This window comes from Corylus avellana, chromosome ca6 (genome assembly GCF_901000735.1).
Source record: "Corylus avellana chromosome ca6, CavTom2PMs-1.0".
Taxonomy (NCBI): domain Eukaryota; kingdom Viridiplantae; phylum Streptophyta; class Magnoliopsida; order Fagales; family Betulaceae; genus Corylus; species Corylus avellana.
The window spans coordinates 677,064-695,372 of NC_081546.1; the positions used below are offsets into that span (position 1 = coordinate 677,064).

An 18,309-nucleotide genomic window follows, 5' to 3' on the forward strand; every position below is an offset into this window, starting at 1 on the left:
AGCTAAAAATGAGTATCTTAAGCAATTTCAATAGTTTTTTTTTTGGGTTAACAAAAAGCAAACATGATGACATAACAAATCCAACGGCTCTCACAAATTGCAAATACTATTATCCTACCATTGACTCCATCATCAACCTCTCAATATTTCATGTGTTGGAGTACTCTTTTATTAAGAAAATCTTTGAGCGCACATATAAAGAAAAACGTTTGAATATTAATTATATGATTATATAAATCAATTATTTTCTACCACCTTAAATATTTGGGATCCATAAGCTAAACATTAATGTGCGAATTTGGAACATTATACTAATAATATTTTGTTTCATTCTATCCTTTATTTTACGTTAACTCGCATTATTCAAACGACATAATTATATAGTTATTCCCCTCATTTTTCTCTACAAGTATAATCATTTCGTAGAAATGACACTGCAAAACAGGGGCAATATTTAAACTATTTATGGACCCAACTACGCCTAAAACTGCAACTAATCAAACCCGATCTGCAAGCTCCACCACCCCATGATCTTCTTCAGAGCTCCCAGTACCTTCCTTTTTTGGGATCTCGAGAGGCTTATATGTATATAATTTGGCGCAGCACAAGTAGTAAATAAAATTAGCGACTTGCAGCAACGTGAGCAACCAATAAAAGTACTCCAATTTCCCCTTGCTTATGTTGTCGTTTCTAAGCCAGTTTGATCCATCTGGCTTAGCAGTAAACTTGTGCACCATGGAAACAAGAAGCGAGCTTAAATAATTCCCAAATGAAATTGACAGCCAGAAAAGCGCCGTGGCACTGCTTCTCATGCTTTCTGGAGCCTGGTCGTAGAAAAACTCGAGATGCCCAATGGACATGAAAGCTTCAGCCACCCCATGAAGGCTATACTGCGGCACAAGCCAGAAGACAGATATGGGGATGGTGGAATGCGGGTGATCAATGAGCCCGTGTGCTAAAGCTGCGTTTTTGCGCTTCACTTCCATGAACCCGGCGACTAGAGTGGCTAATATGGAGATGACAAACCCGATTCCCATCCGGAGCAGGAAGCTGATGCCCCGGTCGAGCCCGGAGAACCTGCGGGCTACCGGAACGAAAACACGGTCGTAAAACGCGATTGTGGAGAGCATGGCGAGCATGGTGAAGACGGACATGGAGGCGGCAGGGATTTGGAAGGACTTTGTAAGGTGCCTGTTCATGGTTTTGGCTTGCAGGAGTGAGAATGTGTTTTGTTGTGCGTAGGCTGTGATGAGGAGGATCCCTGCAGCCCATATTGGCCCCATTCTGATCACCGACTTTAGTTCTTCCACTCGATGAACGGTGTTCAGCCTCCATAAGTTTGGTGTTTGCCCAGATTTGAGGTGTTTTTCTTCTTCCGTCACAATGGCTGCCTTGTCAAAAAATCTGCATCCGTTATAAGCATAACATCAGCTATAAAATAATTAAATTTTTTTATTCATGTATCATCACGTGGACTGTCACGTTTGTTTTGTTTATTTGAATAAATCTTATCCATCATCACTGATGGAGTTGATAATTGTGAGCCTAATTATGGCCCACAAGCCAAAGGATAGCCAACAGGTTGCAACATACACATGTTATAATTCATTCAAGATAGAAACTCCCTACAAGTTCGATTATAATCATATTTTTTTTTTAGAGGATGAATGCAATTTTTTTAATTGTTCTAATCATAAATGATGGGTAGGCAAACATAATTCATTTCTGTCCACTCAAAAAGGGATAAAAGGTATGCAAACAAAGACCCAAAAAGAAATAGAGGAGAAACATGAGAGTTCGGTTGTTCTACTGATCGATGGGGTCATATAAAAGTAGGGATGATGAGTTGGATTACAGGCTAAAAGACACAGGCTTTTGTTGCTTAGCTAAAAGGCTATCCAAATCTGCGGTGCTGCTCAACAAGATCTAAGTCAGTGGTCCCTACATCCATATAGAAATATAAGGACAACGATTTTGTTTTTTTTTTTTTTTGTTCTAAATTACAAGGGCAATTATTGAAGTCAAGTGTGTGCATGCTTTCAACTAATTATTAATGACAACCATGATAATGGCCGTCCCGAAGATAGACAATGATAATGATCTATATCTTTCTATTCCCTTCGTGTGAAAAAAAACAAAGAAATCGAGAAAAAGTTAAAACAAGTGATTAGATGAGCACCTAATAAGATTGATGTAATAATTTAATTAATATTCTAATATTAACTCACCATTCTTATGCAAACATATATGTAAGCTAATTTATCATTTTCTAAATTTACGAGCTTAAGTACTAAGGAAAAGAAAATTGTTGTCTTTACAGAAAAAAGTTTTGTACATAGAAGAAACTCTAGATCTACTGTCCACTCATGTGTGGTTATAAAGTACACGGGCACGATACTATTAACTAAAGAAGATATATCAATGAATGCCTAACCTAAGATCATGCATGCAAACTCTGCTTTTACAATCATGCTATTGTAAAAGGAATTTAATTAGTTTTTTTTATTATTATTAAATAATAGCCAGCGTTTTTCTTTTCTTGTAATTGCATAAGCTTTTCAAATTACATAATTTTCTCTCTTAAGCAACTTGTGAGAGAAAGAGAGAGAACACTTACTTCATTTGCTTAGTGTGAAAAAGCTTCCCACCCATGGAAATAGAGGCATCAAGCTCGTCATTTTGGTATAGTAACTTGGGATCAGAAACCATAGGCAAATTTCTCTTCCTGCAGGCAGCAACTAACACTTGTACCAACCGGGTAAATGGACTCCCAGCCGGATCCAAGTTCCGGTAAAGCGGGTACCCGAAAATAAAACTAATGATTGACATGAACATGAAAATGGTTGGAATTCCAAGGCCCCAACCCCATCCAATGTTATCCTGAATATAAACAAGCACTGTCACAGCCACTAGTATGGATACCCCCATTACAAAATAGTACCAGTTGAAATAGGTCCATGTCTTGGTGTTTTGCTTAGGATCCGTTTCATCGAACTGGTCTGCCCCGAATGCCACCACACAGGGTCGGATCCCTCCGGATCCAAGGGCTCCTAGCAGAAGAGATACGTAAAGTATAGCCACCTGTCCTGCATCCGCTTCTTTGCAAACTTCATCTCCTTTACACGGTGGTGGCCTTAGTTGTGGGAGTACTGCTGAGAGTGTCAGGCTTATCATCCCCTGAATATATATATACATATATAAATAAAATAATTAAATAATTACGTGAAGATAATACACACAAGAACAAGAGAGAGAGAGATGCTCAACTATTTGGTATATGATGGAAGCAACGGTTATAGTCCAGAACCGACCGGCATATGAATCGGCGATGAAGGCGCCGATCAGCGGTGTCAAGCTTGCAGTTCCTCCGAGATTGGTGAGGGTGTTAGCTGCTTTGGTTAATGGCATATGCAGCTCAGATGTTAAGTAGCTTATCATATTAGTAGAAAATCCGACCACAGCCAACTTCTCAGTAACCTCGTTTGCTACACACAAACAAAAACAAGATCGTCACAAAATTACAAAAAAAAAAAAAAAAACAAGCAAATTAAAGAAGAAGAAGAAGTTGGTTAATCTGTAAGACTGCGAAAGCTTACCAAAAATGAAAGGCATTGTGACCAACCCTCCCTTTCGCCTCCTGCCATGGCTTCCTTTGATCTCCTCCATCTTCTTAATTACTTTTCTAGTGCTTCCCAGAACCCCTTTTTATAGAGTGGCCGGGAACTCGAAGGTTTAAACACAGAGACTCGCGACCAACGAAAAACAAAATAAAGATAAAAAATAAAAAGAATTTACCTTTCACCAATCGGATAAATCTTATGTCTCACCAAGAACAATTACAACTCTCCAAGAATAAAACGTATTTTTTCTAATATTATAATACGATTATTATAATACGATTATTTTTTATTTTTTCTAATATTAGTGACCTCTTGGGGACTACTATAAGAGAATATTATGCTTAAATAATCTAAGAGACTAAACCCTAACCCTAACTTGACCAACTTTGGACTAAGCCGGCGTATCACAATAACTCTTAAAATATAAATCAAACACAAATCTAAAATTAAAAGAGAAACTTATTTATATTTTTCCTTCTTTATATTTTTTCCTTATGCATCACACAGCAAGTAATGGGTGCAACTTGTCTGCTTAACATTTGCTACCTATTTTACACTTTTTTTTTTTTTTTTCATTGGGTGGATATTTTCACCGTTAACATAAATGGCCCCGAATGATGTTTTGGATTACATGGTCTGGACGAATTACGTACAGTAATCTTTGTTCCAAAATTAAAAGATGATAATAGATGATAGGCAACTTGTATGATATTATAGTCATGTTAACGATACGTAATCCGGGTATGGGGCCATCCGGCCATGGGTACATGAGCTGGACTTTTCTTCATTCAGACTAAAAGAAAAGGACAATTTTTCATTTTTTTACGAATTCTGAAGTGTTTCTTGAACATGCATGTGAGATGTACAATTTTTTAAAGAAAAATGCTTCATTTTTTTTCCCCTTGTCCTAGCCTAGCATTAATTAAGAGAGTTTGACAAAATTTTATTAAATTCCTACGTGTTAATAAGATATAAATAACAATTTTATAGACTAAATTAAAATAAATTCTTTCAACCAACTTTATTTGGAAAAAAAAATTGTCCAAAAGAAAATTATATTTTTTTTACAAATTCAATAGATCAATCATTAGATTTGTTAGAATATATTCTGATATTCACCGTATTTGCTAATTGATCTATATTTAACCTATATATATATCTATATTGATTTGATTCTGTAATATTGTTAATTAACTCTTGATTGTATTCAGTTCATACATATATTCTCTACTTATTTTAACATAATATCAGAATCAAAGGTCCTGGGATCGAACTTTAACTTCATCAATTTATCCCTCATTTAAATTAAATATTTCACGTGTTGGACCCTTATATATTAAGAGAGATTTTAGTTTGAGCCCACACATAAAGGAGATTGTTAAAGTAATGATTAAGTGATTAAACTTATCAACTTAAGTTTATAGAACAACTGCTATGGATATGATTAAAAAATGTTGAATTCTATCATTTATCCACAATTAAAAAGCCAAAATGACATCAGAATCAAAGACAAAATTAGAAATTTAATTCTAGAAATTTTTCTAAGGAGACCATGTAAAAAAAAAAAAACCTTAAATATGTCAGAATTTTGTTTTTGTTTTTGTTTTGTTTTGTTTTTTTTTTTTTTTTTTTTGTGGGAGGATCAGCTTCTTTGGGTCCGGCCCTGATCACATCTCTTGTAGCAGAGTTTAATCTTATGTGAGATCTGACGATATTGTTTGTATGGGCTTGCAATGATTTTCACAAGCGTTAATTTTTACGTAATATTAGTTTGTCCAATACCTATACGATACAGCTAGCTTACTGCGGTCCAATCCCTTATACTTCGGTCTGACCCGTCTTATTCTTTATGTGGTGGCTTTTATTTTACCTCCTTTTTTAGTTCACAAAATGACACCAACTTATGAGTTCTATTCCATGGACCTCCTAGCTTGTAAGAAAACTAAATTAAGCTGTTTAATTTAATTAGTGGTTTCAAAACGTTCAGTTTAATTAAATAAATAACGATTTCAAAATGCACCTACAATCTCCATTTGGATCAAAGACTCAACTTATTTAGTTTCCTATATATGCAGTACTCTTTCTGTGTTTCTTTCTTCTGTTTCCCCCCATATTTTATTAGTATTGAATTAGTAGCAGTCGCTTGGCAGCCAAATTCAACAAGTTGTTGAACGTACATGTATGTTTTGTTTATTTATTTATTTATGTTATTCAAATAAAGAACTGGATTACAAGGGATATACATGCATGGGTTGATCGGGTGATAATTGGTTTCAAATATATACGTGGTTGTGAACGATCCACCTTACACGAAATATGAGGCTACAAAAGTAAGCAATATGATTATCTTTTTATAGGAGATTTGATGTTATATTTATCTAGTGATTATAACATAATATGACATTAAAAAGAAGATATAAATAATTCTGCTAGCAATATTATTTAAGTAAACTGTTTATTAAATGACGGTCAGATAACTAACAAAACTCTAATTCTACATCAAAATACAATTATAGCTTACTCTGAATTATATGTCAAATTTTAATTTCACCCATAAATTATCAACTATTTTAATTTAATATTTATTGTTTTTTTTTTAAAAAAGAAAAGTCCTAATGGAATTTATATTTTACCTGAAAATTGGTGCGAAAATAACAATGATCGATGCGATAATAGTAAAAAAAAATGGTAGTATAAACTTTGAAGGGACATTATTACGAAGAAGGTTCCTCTCGTCCTTTAATTCAAAAAGGGTAAAATTATTTTTTTTAAATAAAATAATAATTTTATCCTCCTAAAAATAAGAAATTAACTCTTCTCCATTTCATTCCATCATCACGATCTAAAGTTTGAGACATCATTATTAATTGGACCATAATTTAAAAGAAGTAGGAAGACTTTTTCCTTAAAACATACTCAAAACTCAAATTGACAAAAACTTTGGGGAGAGGTCCAGATTGAGGATGATCCTCCTTCCAATATTTTAAACGACTAAATGGTTTTCCCCACCTGTAGGGGCTGGTGACACGCATAAATTGTACTAGCGAATCTTTTGGCAGGTCCAAACTTTTCAAACGTGGCCAAGATTGAAGAGTGTTTTAGCTTCTCTTCAGTTCATGTGAACTGGACACGACCGGATGTGTTTGTCATATTTCTGTGCTGATTGAGCATCGCCAGATCCCAATCTGACAAACATCTATCTTTATCCGGCCATCAACACACACATATATAGAAGAGCACCGGTGGTATATGAAATATTCACTAGCAACATCAAGTTGGGGCAAGCTCACAGTTTAGGCCCAAACTGCGAGCCTAGTTAGGCCGAATCATAAGACTCATAAGTAAATATCTTATGTGCTGAGTAGTGATAATCATAATACGAGCCTAGTTAGGCCGAATCATAAGACTCATAAGTAAATATCTTATGTGCTGAGTAGTGATAATCATAATACGTATTATGATTATCACTAATAAATATGATGTGGGACAGAAGGAGTAGTGATAATCATAACAAGGTGTTATGATTATCACTACTCCTTCTGTCCCACATCATATTTATTAGTGATAATCATAACACGTATTATGATTATCACTACTCAGCACATAAGATATATAATTACCCCACATACAATTTTAGCTTAATTGTCTTAATATGCAATATATCTTATATGCTGAGTAGTGATAATCATAACACATGTTATGATTATCACTACTCTTTCTGTCCCACATCATATTTAATAGTGATAATCATAACACATATCATATTTAATAGTGATAACCATAACACATATTATGATTATCACTGCTCAGCAAATAAGATATATAATTGCCCTACATACAATTTTAGCTTAATTGTACATGTCTTAATATGCATCATCAATCATGAACCAAATGACAACAAATGCATGGTGCACCCATGGGCCATGACCCACCCATTAACATTTAATTTGGGTGGGATTGACGTTAGAGATGATGCAAGCAAAGAGAGGGACGGCTGAATGGCACCCACTCCCATTCACAAACGGTGAGATTTTTGATACGCCAACCTACTCAGAAGTAAGGCTTGTCTCCTTCCCTAAGGTATACAGTAGTACAGTACTACCTTCCATAGCATTAAAGCTGGCAGTTCACCACCCAACCACGTGTCTCAACTTTTCCAAGTCTTTCCACGCTTTGAATCTGGTCAATATGATACCAACTCCGTCGTTGATGGTGACTCTAAGCTAAATGCTAATCCTCACCCCTCTCTCTCTCTCTCTCTCTCTCTTCGCCTTAATTTGTCTCTGCATGCGTCTTTCTCTCATATAAATGCTTTGATACATACTTTGATCAAGTGGTCCTCTAATTCATTTTACAATTAATATTCTTTTTAAATACTATATATTATATTTTTATTTTGTTACATATGATCAATTAACTATTAGGTCAGTTTTTTTTTTTTTTTAAATAAAATCAACATTGTCACATCCATATATAGGATTTCTCCATTAATAATGCCATATACCACACTAGCCATTAGAAAAAAAAAAAAGAAAAAAAAAAGGAGCAGACCATATAAGAACTTTGGTGGGACTGTGGTGACGAACTCGCCTTCCTAAGCAGTAAATATGACTCAAACCAAACATTCCACAGTAGGTGAGAATCCGATGGTTACGCCCAAGGGAAGAAACTACATTGATCATCCCTTCCCGCCTTTTTAATTAGAAAAAAAAAAAAAAAAAACCACATTTCAAATATACAATCATATGAGAATAGACAGATGAGAGCATATATGGCTCTAGATATAATTAATTTATCATTTTACACTTGATTTCAAACGGAGCCGATCTATAGGGCGGTTTGAATTTGCTACCGAGTTATCATGTGCTTCAAGACATTTTTATGTCATTTTACTAATATGACACTGGTCAATCAACCCCACACTAATTTTTGTTGATAAAAAAAAAAAAAAGAATCTTAATTAATATTATAACAATTTATTTATTTTTTATGTGTTAGTTCAAAATCTCTTTCGATAAGCAAGGAGAGAAATGTTATATTATTTGGTGCTCAAAGGAATGTCCCATCACTGTGAATAGTGATTTTGTACAGATACTTTTTGTATCATGATTTAATGGTGCAAACCTAACAAAAGTGGTAGCCGGTATAGTATAGTCCATTCAGAGAGAATGTGACATACCGATATGAGCAGTGGGGTCTTGGAGGTGTTAACCAGCTTTTCGGTCTTAATATAAATCAGTAGGTTTTGCACATGACATGATATGATATTTCTACCCAAGGATTTTGAAAAAGATAAATCTAACATATATTATTATTGTAACTACCAAAATCTTGCATAGAAAACTCAAGAAAGAAAGAAAGTTGCTTGGACGCAGTGATGGAGATAAGATTAAAAAATATAGTTAAAAATAAAATAAATAAATAAAAAATTTCTAAAAATGTTAAAGAATATAACTAATAAATGATTCATAAAATTGCAATTATATATTCATACACTATTAATTAAATAACCTACTTGTTAATCGGGTCCACATATGGTTACCAATTGATATATAGCACGGGAATGAAAAGAACAGCAAATTTGGTCCTTCTGTTATTTTTGTACATATACTAATGTGAAACAAAAAACTTCTGAGTGCTGATATGCGGCTGCAAAAAGGCCGCCTAGCGTGGGACATATATTAAAAAGTAATAATAAAAAAAATTGTCATTTTTTTTTATTAATGTGATGTCGGCACACGGACACGGGATAGGATGCGTTTGGACATATCCTGTCCAAACGGATATGCGTTTGGACATGTGTGATGTGATGCGGGTCATATATATATATATATGACCCGCATCTAATCTTGTCTAGCTCAGACAAAAACTGAACAAAAGCCCACGGACGCAATTTTTTAATTTTTTTTTGTCCTTAATAAAATGTGAAACAAAAATCTACCCCAGTAAATATTTAAGGTCAATATGACTGGCGCGAAAATAAACCTAGGATTGAAGACCAAAAAAAAATCCAGTCAAATAAAAGGCTCGATATATTTAGAGTCCAAGAAAGCCTAATATAATTAAGGACTACCATTGCTAGGGCCCAAGAGAGGCCCACGAAGGCCAAACTTAATCAATCTCCCTCTCCCACACACTCATTCTTTTCTCTTTGAAGTCTCTCCATTGTATTCTCCTCTCAAGCCAGGAATACTGACTCAATCTGGATCTATTTCAAGTGTTTTTAAATTGAATGGTTAATAAAGTATGGTTACGTTAAAACCAATAAATTTAAGTTTTTAAATTGAATGGTATTGGTATCCCAACATAATGTTTTATGGTCTCATTAAAAACTCTTTTTAAGTGTCAATCATGGTCCTCTTTCTTAATGCTTGTCAAATGTCAAGTTACAAGTAAATAATTCAACCAATCTTGACACGAATCTAGTAGTAGTTGGGGGAGAGAGGGGGCAAATGCTCCCCGCTAACCCGCTCAGAGTTTCTCAAACCCATGTACAATACCCGCCTTATTTCCTATTTTGCCCACCCTTAAAAAAAAGAAAAAAAAATTTCCCCTGATTTAACCACACCCTAGTATAAAAGTAGCTAAACTTGTCAAAAAGGCATGTGAAATTGTCATTTGTATAGCTGATTAGCTGTCTAGACTCAAAAGTCAAACTTAGAAGAAAAGTATGTTATATACAAACAAAGGGTGCCCTACTTTAACTTAAAAAAGACCCAGTTTATTTATGATTTTTCTGAAACTATGGATGAAACTATTGTATACTGTTTGATTCTTTTGGATCTATCCTTGTATCTGTGTTGCATTTTTCATTTAGGTTGTTGTTAGGATGCCCACCCTTTGATATTGTTGTTTGATCCTCTGTAAACCGCTTTCCCTTATTTGATTAGGAAAAAAGAAAAAGATATCCTACAAAAAGTCAAGACTAGTCAAAGCACATTCAAAGCGCTTGATGCATTTTGGATTTATATATGAAGTGGCTAACCAAGCATCTAAACAATCACCAAATTATATTATAAGTGGTAATCGTGTGTTGAACTAATTACCAAGTAGGTTATTTAATTAATTAGTGTGTTTAATTAAAAAGTGATATTAGTTTTGGATACAAAAAATAGGAAATATGAAAACAATAAAGAAAAATTTTCAAAGCAAGGGTACGTGGATATCTTACCATATATTTTAATTGTATAAACATTTTTAATTGTAGTTAGTTGAAATTATGGAGAACAGTAATTTTATTGTACTTTAATCGAATTCTAAGCAAGCTCGTGTAAATATGTTAGATATTCGTAAATATTAATGGTGTATGCACAAAGTAGCTAGCCAATATATATTCACATATAATTAATACAACTAAACCCCATTCTCGAGCTCTAATCCCTTCCCTTTCGAGTCATCACCTTCGTTTGTTTGTATTTGAAGGGACTTGGAAGTAAAGAATTTGGCACAAAGAAAATAGTACACAAAATTTAGGACTTGCAAACATGTGATCAACCAGTAAAAGTACTCCAATTTTCCATTGTTCAAGTTTTTGCCTGGAAGCCAGTGACTAAATTTGGTCACCAGAGAAACCAAAAGTGTGCTGGCATAGTCACCGGCCGAATTTGCCGTCCAAAACAGCGCCATGGCGGTGCTCCTCATGCTCTCCGGCGCCTGATCATACAAAAAGTGGAGGTGGCCGATGGCCATGAAAGCCTCTGAAATCCCATGAAGGCTGTACTGTGGCACAAGCCAAAAGACTGAGATTAATGGGAGAGTAGTGGATTTAGCCAAATTAGCTGCATGCTTTTTGCGCTTCACTTCAATGAAGCCGGCCACCAGAGTGGCGAATATTGAAATGAAAAAGCCCATTCCCATGCGGTGCAAGAAGGTGATGCCTTGGCTGAGCCCTGTGAACTTGCTTGCAAAAGGAACGAAAACGCGGTCGTAGAAGGCAATCGTGGTGAGCATAGATATGACGGTGAAGAGGAACATTGAGGCTGAAGGGATTTGGAATGACTTTGTGAGCTGCCTGTCCATGGCATTGGCTTGTTGGAGAGAGAAGGTTCGTTGTTGGGCAGAGGCTGCGAAAAAGATGATTCCAGCAGCCCATATGGGTAACATTCTCATTATAGATTTCAACTCTTCAACTCTATGAACCGTGTTCAGCCTCCATAGATTTGGTTTTTGTGTAGCTTTAATGTCGTCTTTGACAGTCACAATGGCTGCCTTGTCCAAGAACCTGCACTTTAACATAAATCATCTAAGAAGAAAAAAGAAAGGCAGTGTAAAGTTTATCGGTATGTAAAGAAATTTGTAAGCCTAATTCATCGGATAAAACCGGTTTTATGGAAAATGATTATATGCTCCTTACAAACGTGCCCAAAAGTCTTGTGCACAGCAATGTAGTATATATATAAAGAGAGAGAGAGGGATATAGCGGCTTACTGAAATTGTCTAGTATGATGTAGCATCCCGTCTGAAGAAATAGAGGCATCAATCTCCTTTTTCTGATATAACATTTCTGGGTCAGAAACAAAGGGGACATTTCTCTTCCTAAATGCAGCCACAGTGACTTGTAACAATCGAGTAAATGGGCTCCCAGCCGGATCCAAAATTCGGTAAAGCGGGTAGCCAAAAACAAAAATGGGTATTGAAAAAAGCATGGCAGCTGTTGGAATTCCAAGGCCCCAACCCCATCCAACATTATCCTGAATATATACAAGCACTGTTGAGGACAGAAGCATAGATGCCCCCATCACAAAATAGTACCAATTAAAAAACACCCATGCCTTGGTCTTGTGCTTAGGTTCCACACCAACAAATTGGTTCACCCCAAAGGCTGCCACACATGGTCGGATCCCGCCGGATCCGATGGCCACCATTAGAAGAGAAAAGTAGAGGATTGCAATCTCCCTGGAATTGGCTTCTTGGCACGCATGGTTAGCTGCACATGGAGGTGGCCTTAGCTGTGGCAGTGACGCTGATAATGTCAAGCATACCAGGGCCTGATCATATCATGAGCATGAAAAGAGATAACTGAAAATCTTATGTATATCAAGCTTCATATATATATATATAGGGAGAGAGAGAGAGAGAGGTTATATAGATATCTTACTATTTGGCACGTAATGGAAGCGACAGTGATAGTCCAAAAGGGTCCAGCATATGAATCAGCGATGAAGGCTCCAAGCAATGGCATCAAGCCTGCAGTGCCACTGAAGGTGGTGACAGTGTTAGCGGCTTTAGTAATAGGCATATGAAGATGTTGAGTTAAATAGTTAGCCATATTGTTACTGAAGCCATCCACTGCCAACTTCTCACAAAACTCAGTTGCTACGTACACCAAAAAGGAAAAGATCATAACCAAAAGCAGATCATTGAAAAGGAGAAAAGAAAGATTAATGTAACTCTAGCATTAATGCGCATGCAGAAGCGTACCGAAGATGAAGGGCATTGTGATAATTCCACCCTTCTTCCTCTTGAAATGGTCGCTTAGCTCATCCATTTTTTCCATCTCTGACTTCCCTTCTTTGATCACCTCTTTATTTTCCATCTCTACAACTTCAGTGCTACTTCTCTCCATTTGTAAATGGCAGCGCTCCTTCTCAACGTGCTCCTTTTAAGTTCTCTAAAATGTAAAGGATGCTCTTACCAAAACCTTATTCTGTGTATGTATATATACAAACATATTTTATATATATATATGTACATAGAGAGAGAGAGAGAGAGGCTATTGCCCTTGCATGAAGTCAATGAAGGGGGGGGGGTGTACATACCCAGAGAGATGCGACCTAGAGATGCTAATGCCCCACGTACAAAATGACAGAGTACATACCAGAAGCATCCGAATTGTCTGAGTGTATTACACCTTGGGGAGGGCTTACATGGATAACAAAATCATCAACTTAATTGCTTCCTAATCTCTACCCCCTACCTGCCTATTAGCTTTCTTGTTTGAATGTAAACTCCACTAAAATAACTAAGGATCCACAGCAAACATCGATGTTTTAGGTGTTTGGAGTTTGTACAGAGTGTTTGCAGATTTTGATGGAAGAAAAAAAAAAAGATTAAAACTTTGAATTTTTTCCCATTATTCAATACTAAATTTGCATATGAATTTGTACCAAAAACAAAGGGGGGGGGGGGGGGGTACATACCCAGAGAGATGCTACCTAGAGATGCTAATGCCCCACGTACAAAATGACAAAGAGTAGAAGCATCCGAATTGTCTGAGTGTATTACATCTTGGGGAGGGCTTACATGGATAACAAAATCATCAACTTAATTGCTTCCTAATCTCTACCCCCTACCTGCCTATTAGCTTTCTTGTTTGAAACTAAACTCCACTAAAATAATTAAGGATCCACAGCAAACATCGATGTTTTAGGTGTTTGGAGTTTGTACCGAGTGCACGCAGATTTGGATGGAAGAAAAAAAACAAGAGTAAAACTTTGAATTTTTTCCCATTATTGAATACTAAATTTGCATATGAATTTGTACCAAAAACAAAAACAAATCCGGTTCCAAACTGCTTTTGTATCACTTAACACTCTACTACAATAGACAAAAGTCGGTGGAAGCTCTTGCTAGCAATTCAAAACTTGCATGAGAGAGACCTAACTGATAAAACTAGAATATGAGGTATCAAAGCAATAATGCTAAAATTAAACTATAATAATAATAATAATAATAAAAGCCACTGATTGTGACTATTTATTTATCCGCAATTGAAGATGGTCATGCACTCTCTCTCCCTCTCAATATGATAGTGATTTCATACCAAATCTCCTCGTCATTAGGCCATGAATTCCTCAATTCACAAGAAAAGAAAAGGACTTAAAAAGGGTTATTATATCATTATGCCACTACTTTAATGACATCCAAACAAGAAATGCCGAAGACCAGTGCGGACTTTAGAACCATCTTGAAGTTCACGTGGGAACGGAATCAATATTTTTCATCGGGGTCATGAATGAAAACAAACTTAAATTCAATTGGTATCAAGCCTGCTTTTTAAATTTTAAATATTCATTTTAATAACTTAGCAGCTTAGCATTCTATGACAAATAGCACGCTGAATTCGACTAAGGCATTAATTAGTATGAAGCGAGAGTTGGCATATTCAGATCAATGAAGAAAATGTAACACCGATTAACTAACCCCCCTCCCTCAACATCCGAATCAACTCTTTTCCTTCTTTATTTTTATTTTTTTTTGGGTATTGGAAGTCAAATCTACTGCACTCCCACCTTTCCCACCATACACACGCATTTCCTTCACCTTCGCCATAATTGCCCAAATATCTTATGATGTGAGATGAATTGGAAGGAAAAAAATCTTCGCTCTCATATGATACCCAACCAAAAGAGGGGGAAAAAGCATAATTTACTTTTAGGGCTGCCTCGGAAATTAATTTAAAAACTAAAAAACATTTTTATGTTGGACCGGACCAGAAACAGTCACTGACGTGAGTGCAGAATCCAAATGGTGCACATCTCAAGTCCAGACCAACATGTGAATTGTGAAGTATACACAATGAAAAGAGATACCCAGGCAAGCAACTATGTATAATAAAATCTTAATGAATCCTAACAAGGGAGAAACCAGGGTTATCCGGAAAGCAAATACACCTAAACATTCCTTTGTCCACTCCAGACACGCACACATCATATAAACTCCAGACTGAAGGGTTGAAGGTGAAGAAGATGCATTTAAGAAAGAAGTCACTGAAAACAGAAGACTTGTTATATATTTTTTTTGTTGAATGGATGTTGGGGGTAGCAGCAAGAAGAAAATAGACCACAGATATTTTGTTATATCAATCCTCGAACTCATGCATGTGATCAAGAAGGTAATTGGCAGCCAGCTCCTCATTCTTGTTACAGGCGAAAAACACCTCCAATACGGTTGCTCGATCGAAGCCCATTGCTTCAAGCTGATGGAAAAAACAAATCATTAAAAAAAAAAAAAAATTATAGCAAATATCATCATCTCTTAAAACAACAAAACATATTACATATGAGCGTTTACATATAATAAGAAAACCTCAGAATCAAATTAACTGCACCAGCACGTCAGATGAAAACATTATGTATCAGAGAAATCATGGAAATGCATTGGGTGTAGGAATGCATGAATGAGAACCATTTACAGTCAAAGACAAGCATTAAAAATTATTGAGTGCGCTTCTGTCCACGGAGCCATGTCCATAAGAGGAGGTTAGAGCAGAACCAATGATAAGTTGATGGCATCGATCACCCGTTTAAATAAAAACCATCACTTATTGATAAAGATAAAATATGATCTTGATAAATCATGTGTGCAGTGATATCATATTCAATATGTAAATGCAAACTTCCTTAAAAGTAACACCACTTACATAGCACAATATGTAAATAGTTCAATCTCAGTGGACATTCAAAGAAAAGCTATCAAATTTATGATATTTTATAAAAGCTAAACAAACTTCATAAAAATCAATGCAAAAGAATGATATACTAATTCAAAATACAAGTCACAAAATAGGAATCATCAATAGTCCCATTTCTGTCAAGTCATTGATATGTGATGTCATTAAACCAAATTTTAAACACGAATCTAATAATATACACTGTAATCCAAAATGTTTCCAATAATACGATATAGTTTCTATTGACAAGCACGAAACTGAAACATTTGGTAACCTTGAGTACCAGTATTACTTGGATGCTGCAGTTAGTTTCACAAAAATAAAAATATAAAAAACAAAAACTACAGTGAGATTCAGTTGAAACAGCAAAGATTTAGGTTCGTGCAAATAAACCACAATGTACTATCCAAAGGTCAAATTCATGCAAGGAAGAAAAAAAAACTCACTCGTTCTATGGCTTCACGCTCCTCAGGGGTGACTGTGATAGCCTGCGGCATTCCTGCTGTCAGCTGCCCCAGTGCATTCCTAAAAAAACATTATTCATTAGCATAAAAAGTTTGTACAAATGTACAAACCAATAAAGCACTGTAATAAGAAACATAAATAAACCCTCACCCTTCTCCACCTTCAATAGGTTCATTAATCAGGCGAAGGAAGTCAGCCTGATGCTCTTGAATTAACCTCAGAAGGTTGGGATTTTGTTTCCCAAGCTCTTGAAGCATAGGCTGGCAACAAAAAGAGAATTAAAACAAACCCTTAAGAAAAAGAGGGGAAGTAAATCTTCTTTTCTTTTCTTTTTTTGGTGAAGGGGAGGGGGGAACCTGCAATATTTGCGGATTAGCCTGAACCACTGCTCGCAAGGCTTGAAACTGAAATAGAAAAACACAACAGACAATTTCAAAACCAGTGTAAGTATAGATATGACGCACATGGGCATAAACAGAAGGAGAGTGGGGGGAGACCTGCTGACTATTGCGCAAAAAATCAAGGGTACTTGCACCAGCAGCAGCACCTGAGCCCATGTTGGGAAGGCCCTATTGCCAAAAAAAACACTCAAGTCCATACTTGTAATCAATCTCCCCAAAAATCAATGAACAAAAACAATTCAACAACTACCTGGGGAAAGAGATCTAAAGGATTAGCATTTGGTCCACTTGAAGGAACAGCTGCTGGTTGTGCAGGTTGCGGAGGTTGGGCTGGAGCATTTGCAGGTGACCCACTTGCAGGGACTCGGGCCACTGGAGGAACTTCAGCTTGCTCAGGGATACCCTGATATGTACGAACTGAAAATGTTAGATATATAAATATGACGTCAAGTAGAAACAGATGATGAAGGCTCAAATGATAGTGTATCAAGTAGGACAAGAGTATCATGAAGCAAAAGAAACTAATGCAGCCATTGCCTATTCAAAACAAATGTTTAGAGTTACACATGGCCAGATTGATAAGCCTAAAAGTCATACAGCTTCAGTTGATCACGTGAAATAAAATAGAAAACACAAACAAAAGAAAATCACCAGCTTAACCAAAACCATCATAAAGATGTGAACAATTATTCTTCAAACACTAGTACCTGGTAACTGCAAAAAAAATCCCTTAGTTCTAAGAACTTTACAATCATCCATCAAGAGTATTAAAGTCCAATATCATTAACACTTAAAAAAATCATGAAACGAAACGTGTATTAGCTGATTATGAAAAAACAAAGCAACTTGACCATGAATCATTAAACGTCTTCAAATCACCTACCGAATATAAATATTCAACAGCTCTCTCTGGGTTGTTGAAAGCAGCACGAAGTGCACGAACAACAATATCCCTATCCCAAGTCCCTCCTCCCATATCCAGAATTTGCTGAATTGCTCCCTCTAAGTTGTTTCCAGCAAGCAGATTAGACGCTGCTTGGCCATAAACATCACCCTCAGACCTGCTTCAACACACATATTGAGATCTTTACAAGGGAAAAAAAGAAAGAGGAATGGTAGGCTTACAAAATATTTTACAAAAAAAAAAAACTCTTACAAAGTGATGTGGCACAACATGATTGAAAAGGAGATGAATTCAAATTTTGAGAAATTCAATCATGTTGTAACACATCACTTTGTAATAGTTTTTTTTGTAAAATATTTTGTATGCCTAGCAATTCTCAAAAAGAAAACTCTGAATGTAAACACCAACATAAAGAAGAAACTGAAATGCATGCTCTTCCAAAGTTCAATGGAGAAAACAGAAATACTCACGCAGCAGTGGTAGAAGAGATAGTAGCAGGGGCTGGGGCTGGGGCTGGGACTAGGGCCG

General features: G+C 35.9%; 3 protein-coding genes across 4 annotated transcripts in view; all 3 read right to left on the minus strand.

Annotated features, from left to right (window-relative positions):
* Positions 1-297: 297 nt before the first annotated feature.
* On the minus strand, positions 298-3,727 carry LOC132184173 (protein NRT1/ PTR FAMILY 3.1-like). Its single transcript, XM_059597693.1, has 4 exons — positions 3,597-3,727; positions 3,268-3,485; positions 2,618-3,177; positions 298-1,404 (listed from the first exon to the last, which is right to left on the minus strand). Exons 1-4 carry the CDS (start codon positions 3,664-3,666, stop codon positions 498-500), a joined length of 1,755 nt encoding a protein of 584 aa, XP_059453676.1. The 5' UTR covers positions 3,667-3,727; the 3' UTR covers positions 298-497.
* Positions 3,728-10,973: 7,246 nt separating this feature from the next.
* On the minus strand, positions 10,974-13,240 carry LOC132185626 (protein NRT1/ PTR FAMILY 3.1-like). The gene is made up of 4 exons (XM_059599386.1): positions 13,041-13,240; positions 12,718-12,935; positions 12,048-12,607; positions 10,974-11,841 (listed from the first exon to the last, which is right to left on the minus strand). Exons 1-4 carry the CDS (start codon positions 13,183-13,185, stop codon positions 10,974-10,976), a joined length of 1,791 nt encoding a protein of 596 aa, XP_059455369.1. The 5' UTR covers positions 13,186-13,240.
* Positions 13,241-15,148: 1,908 nt separating this feature from the next.
* LOC132184134 (ubiquitin receptor RAD23c-like) overlaps positions 15,149-18,309 on the minus strand; it is a 7,939-nt gene continuing 4,778 nt past the window's right edge. Inside the window, exons 6-13 of one of the 2 annotated variants that reach the window (XM_059597647.1) lie at positions 18,252-18,296; positions 17,761-17,941; positions 17,128-17,280; positions 16,974-17,045; positions 16,833-16,880; positions 16,627-16,736; positions 16,458-16,536; positions 15,149-15,537 (exon numbers count right to left, since the gene is read on the minus strand). In XM_059597647.1, coding sequence (XP_059453630.1) covers positions 15,421-15,537; positions 16,458-16,536; positions 16,627-16,736; positions 16,833-16,880; positions 16,974-17,045; positions 17,128-17,280; positions 17,761-17,941; positions 18,252-18,296 — 805 coding nt within the window. In that variant the 3' untranslated portion in view covers positions 15,149-15,420. The remainder of the gene's footprint in view (positions 15,538-16,457; positions 16,537-16,626; positions 16,737-16,832; positions 16,881-16,973; positions 17,046-17,127; positions 17,281-17,760; positions 17,942-18,251; positions 18,297-18,309) is intronic. The other variant, XM_059597648.1, reaches the window with a different exon arrangement.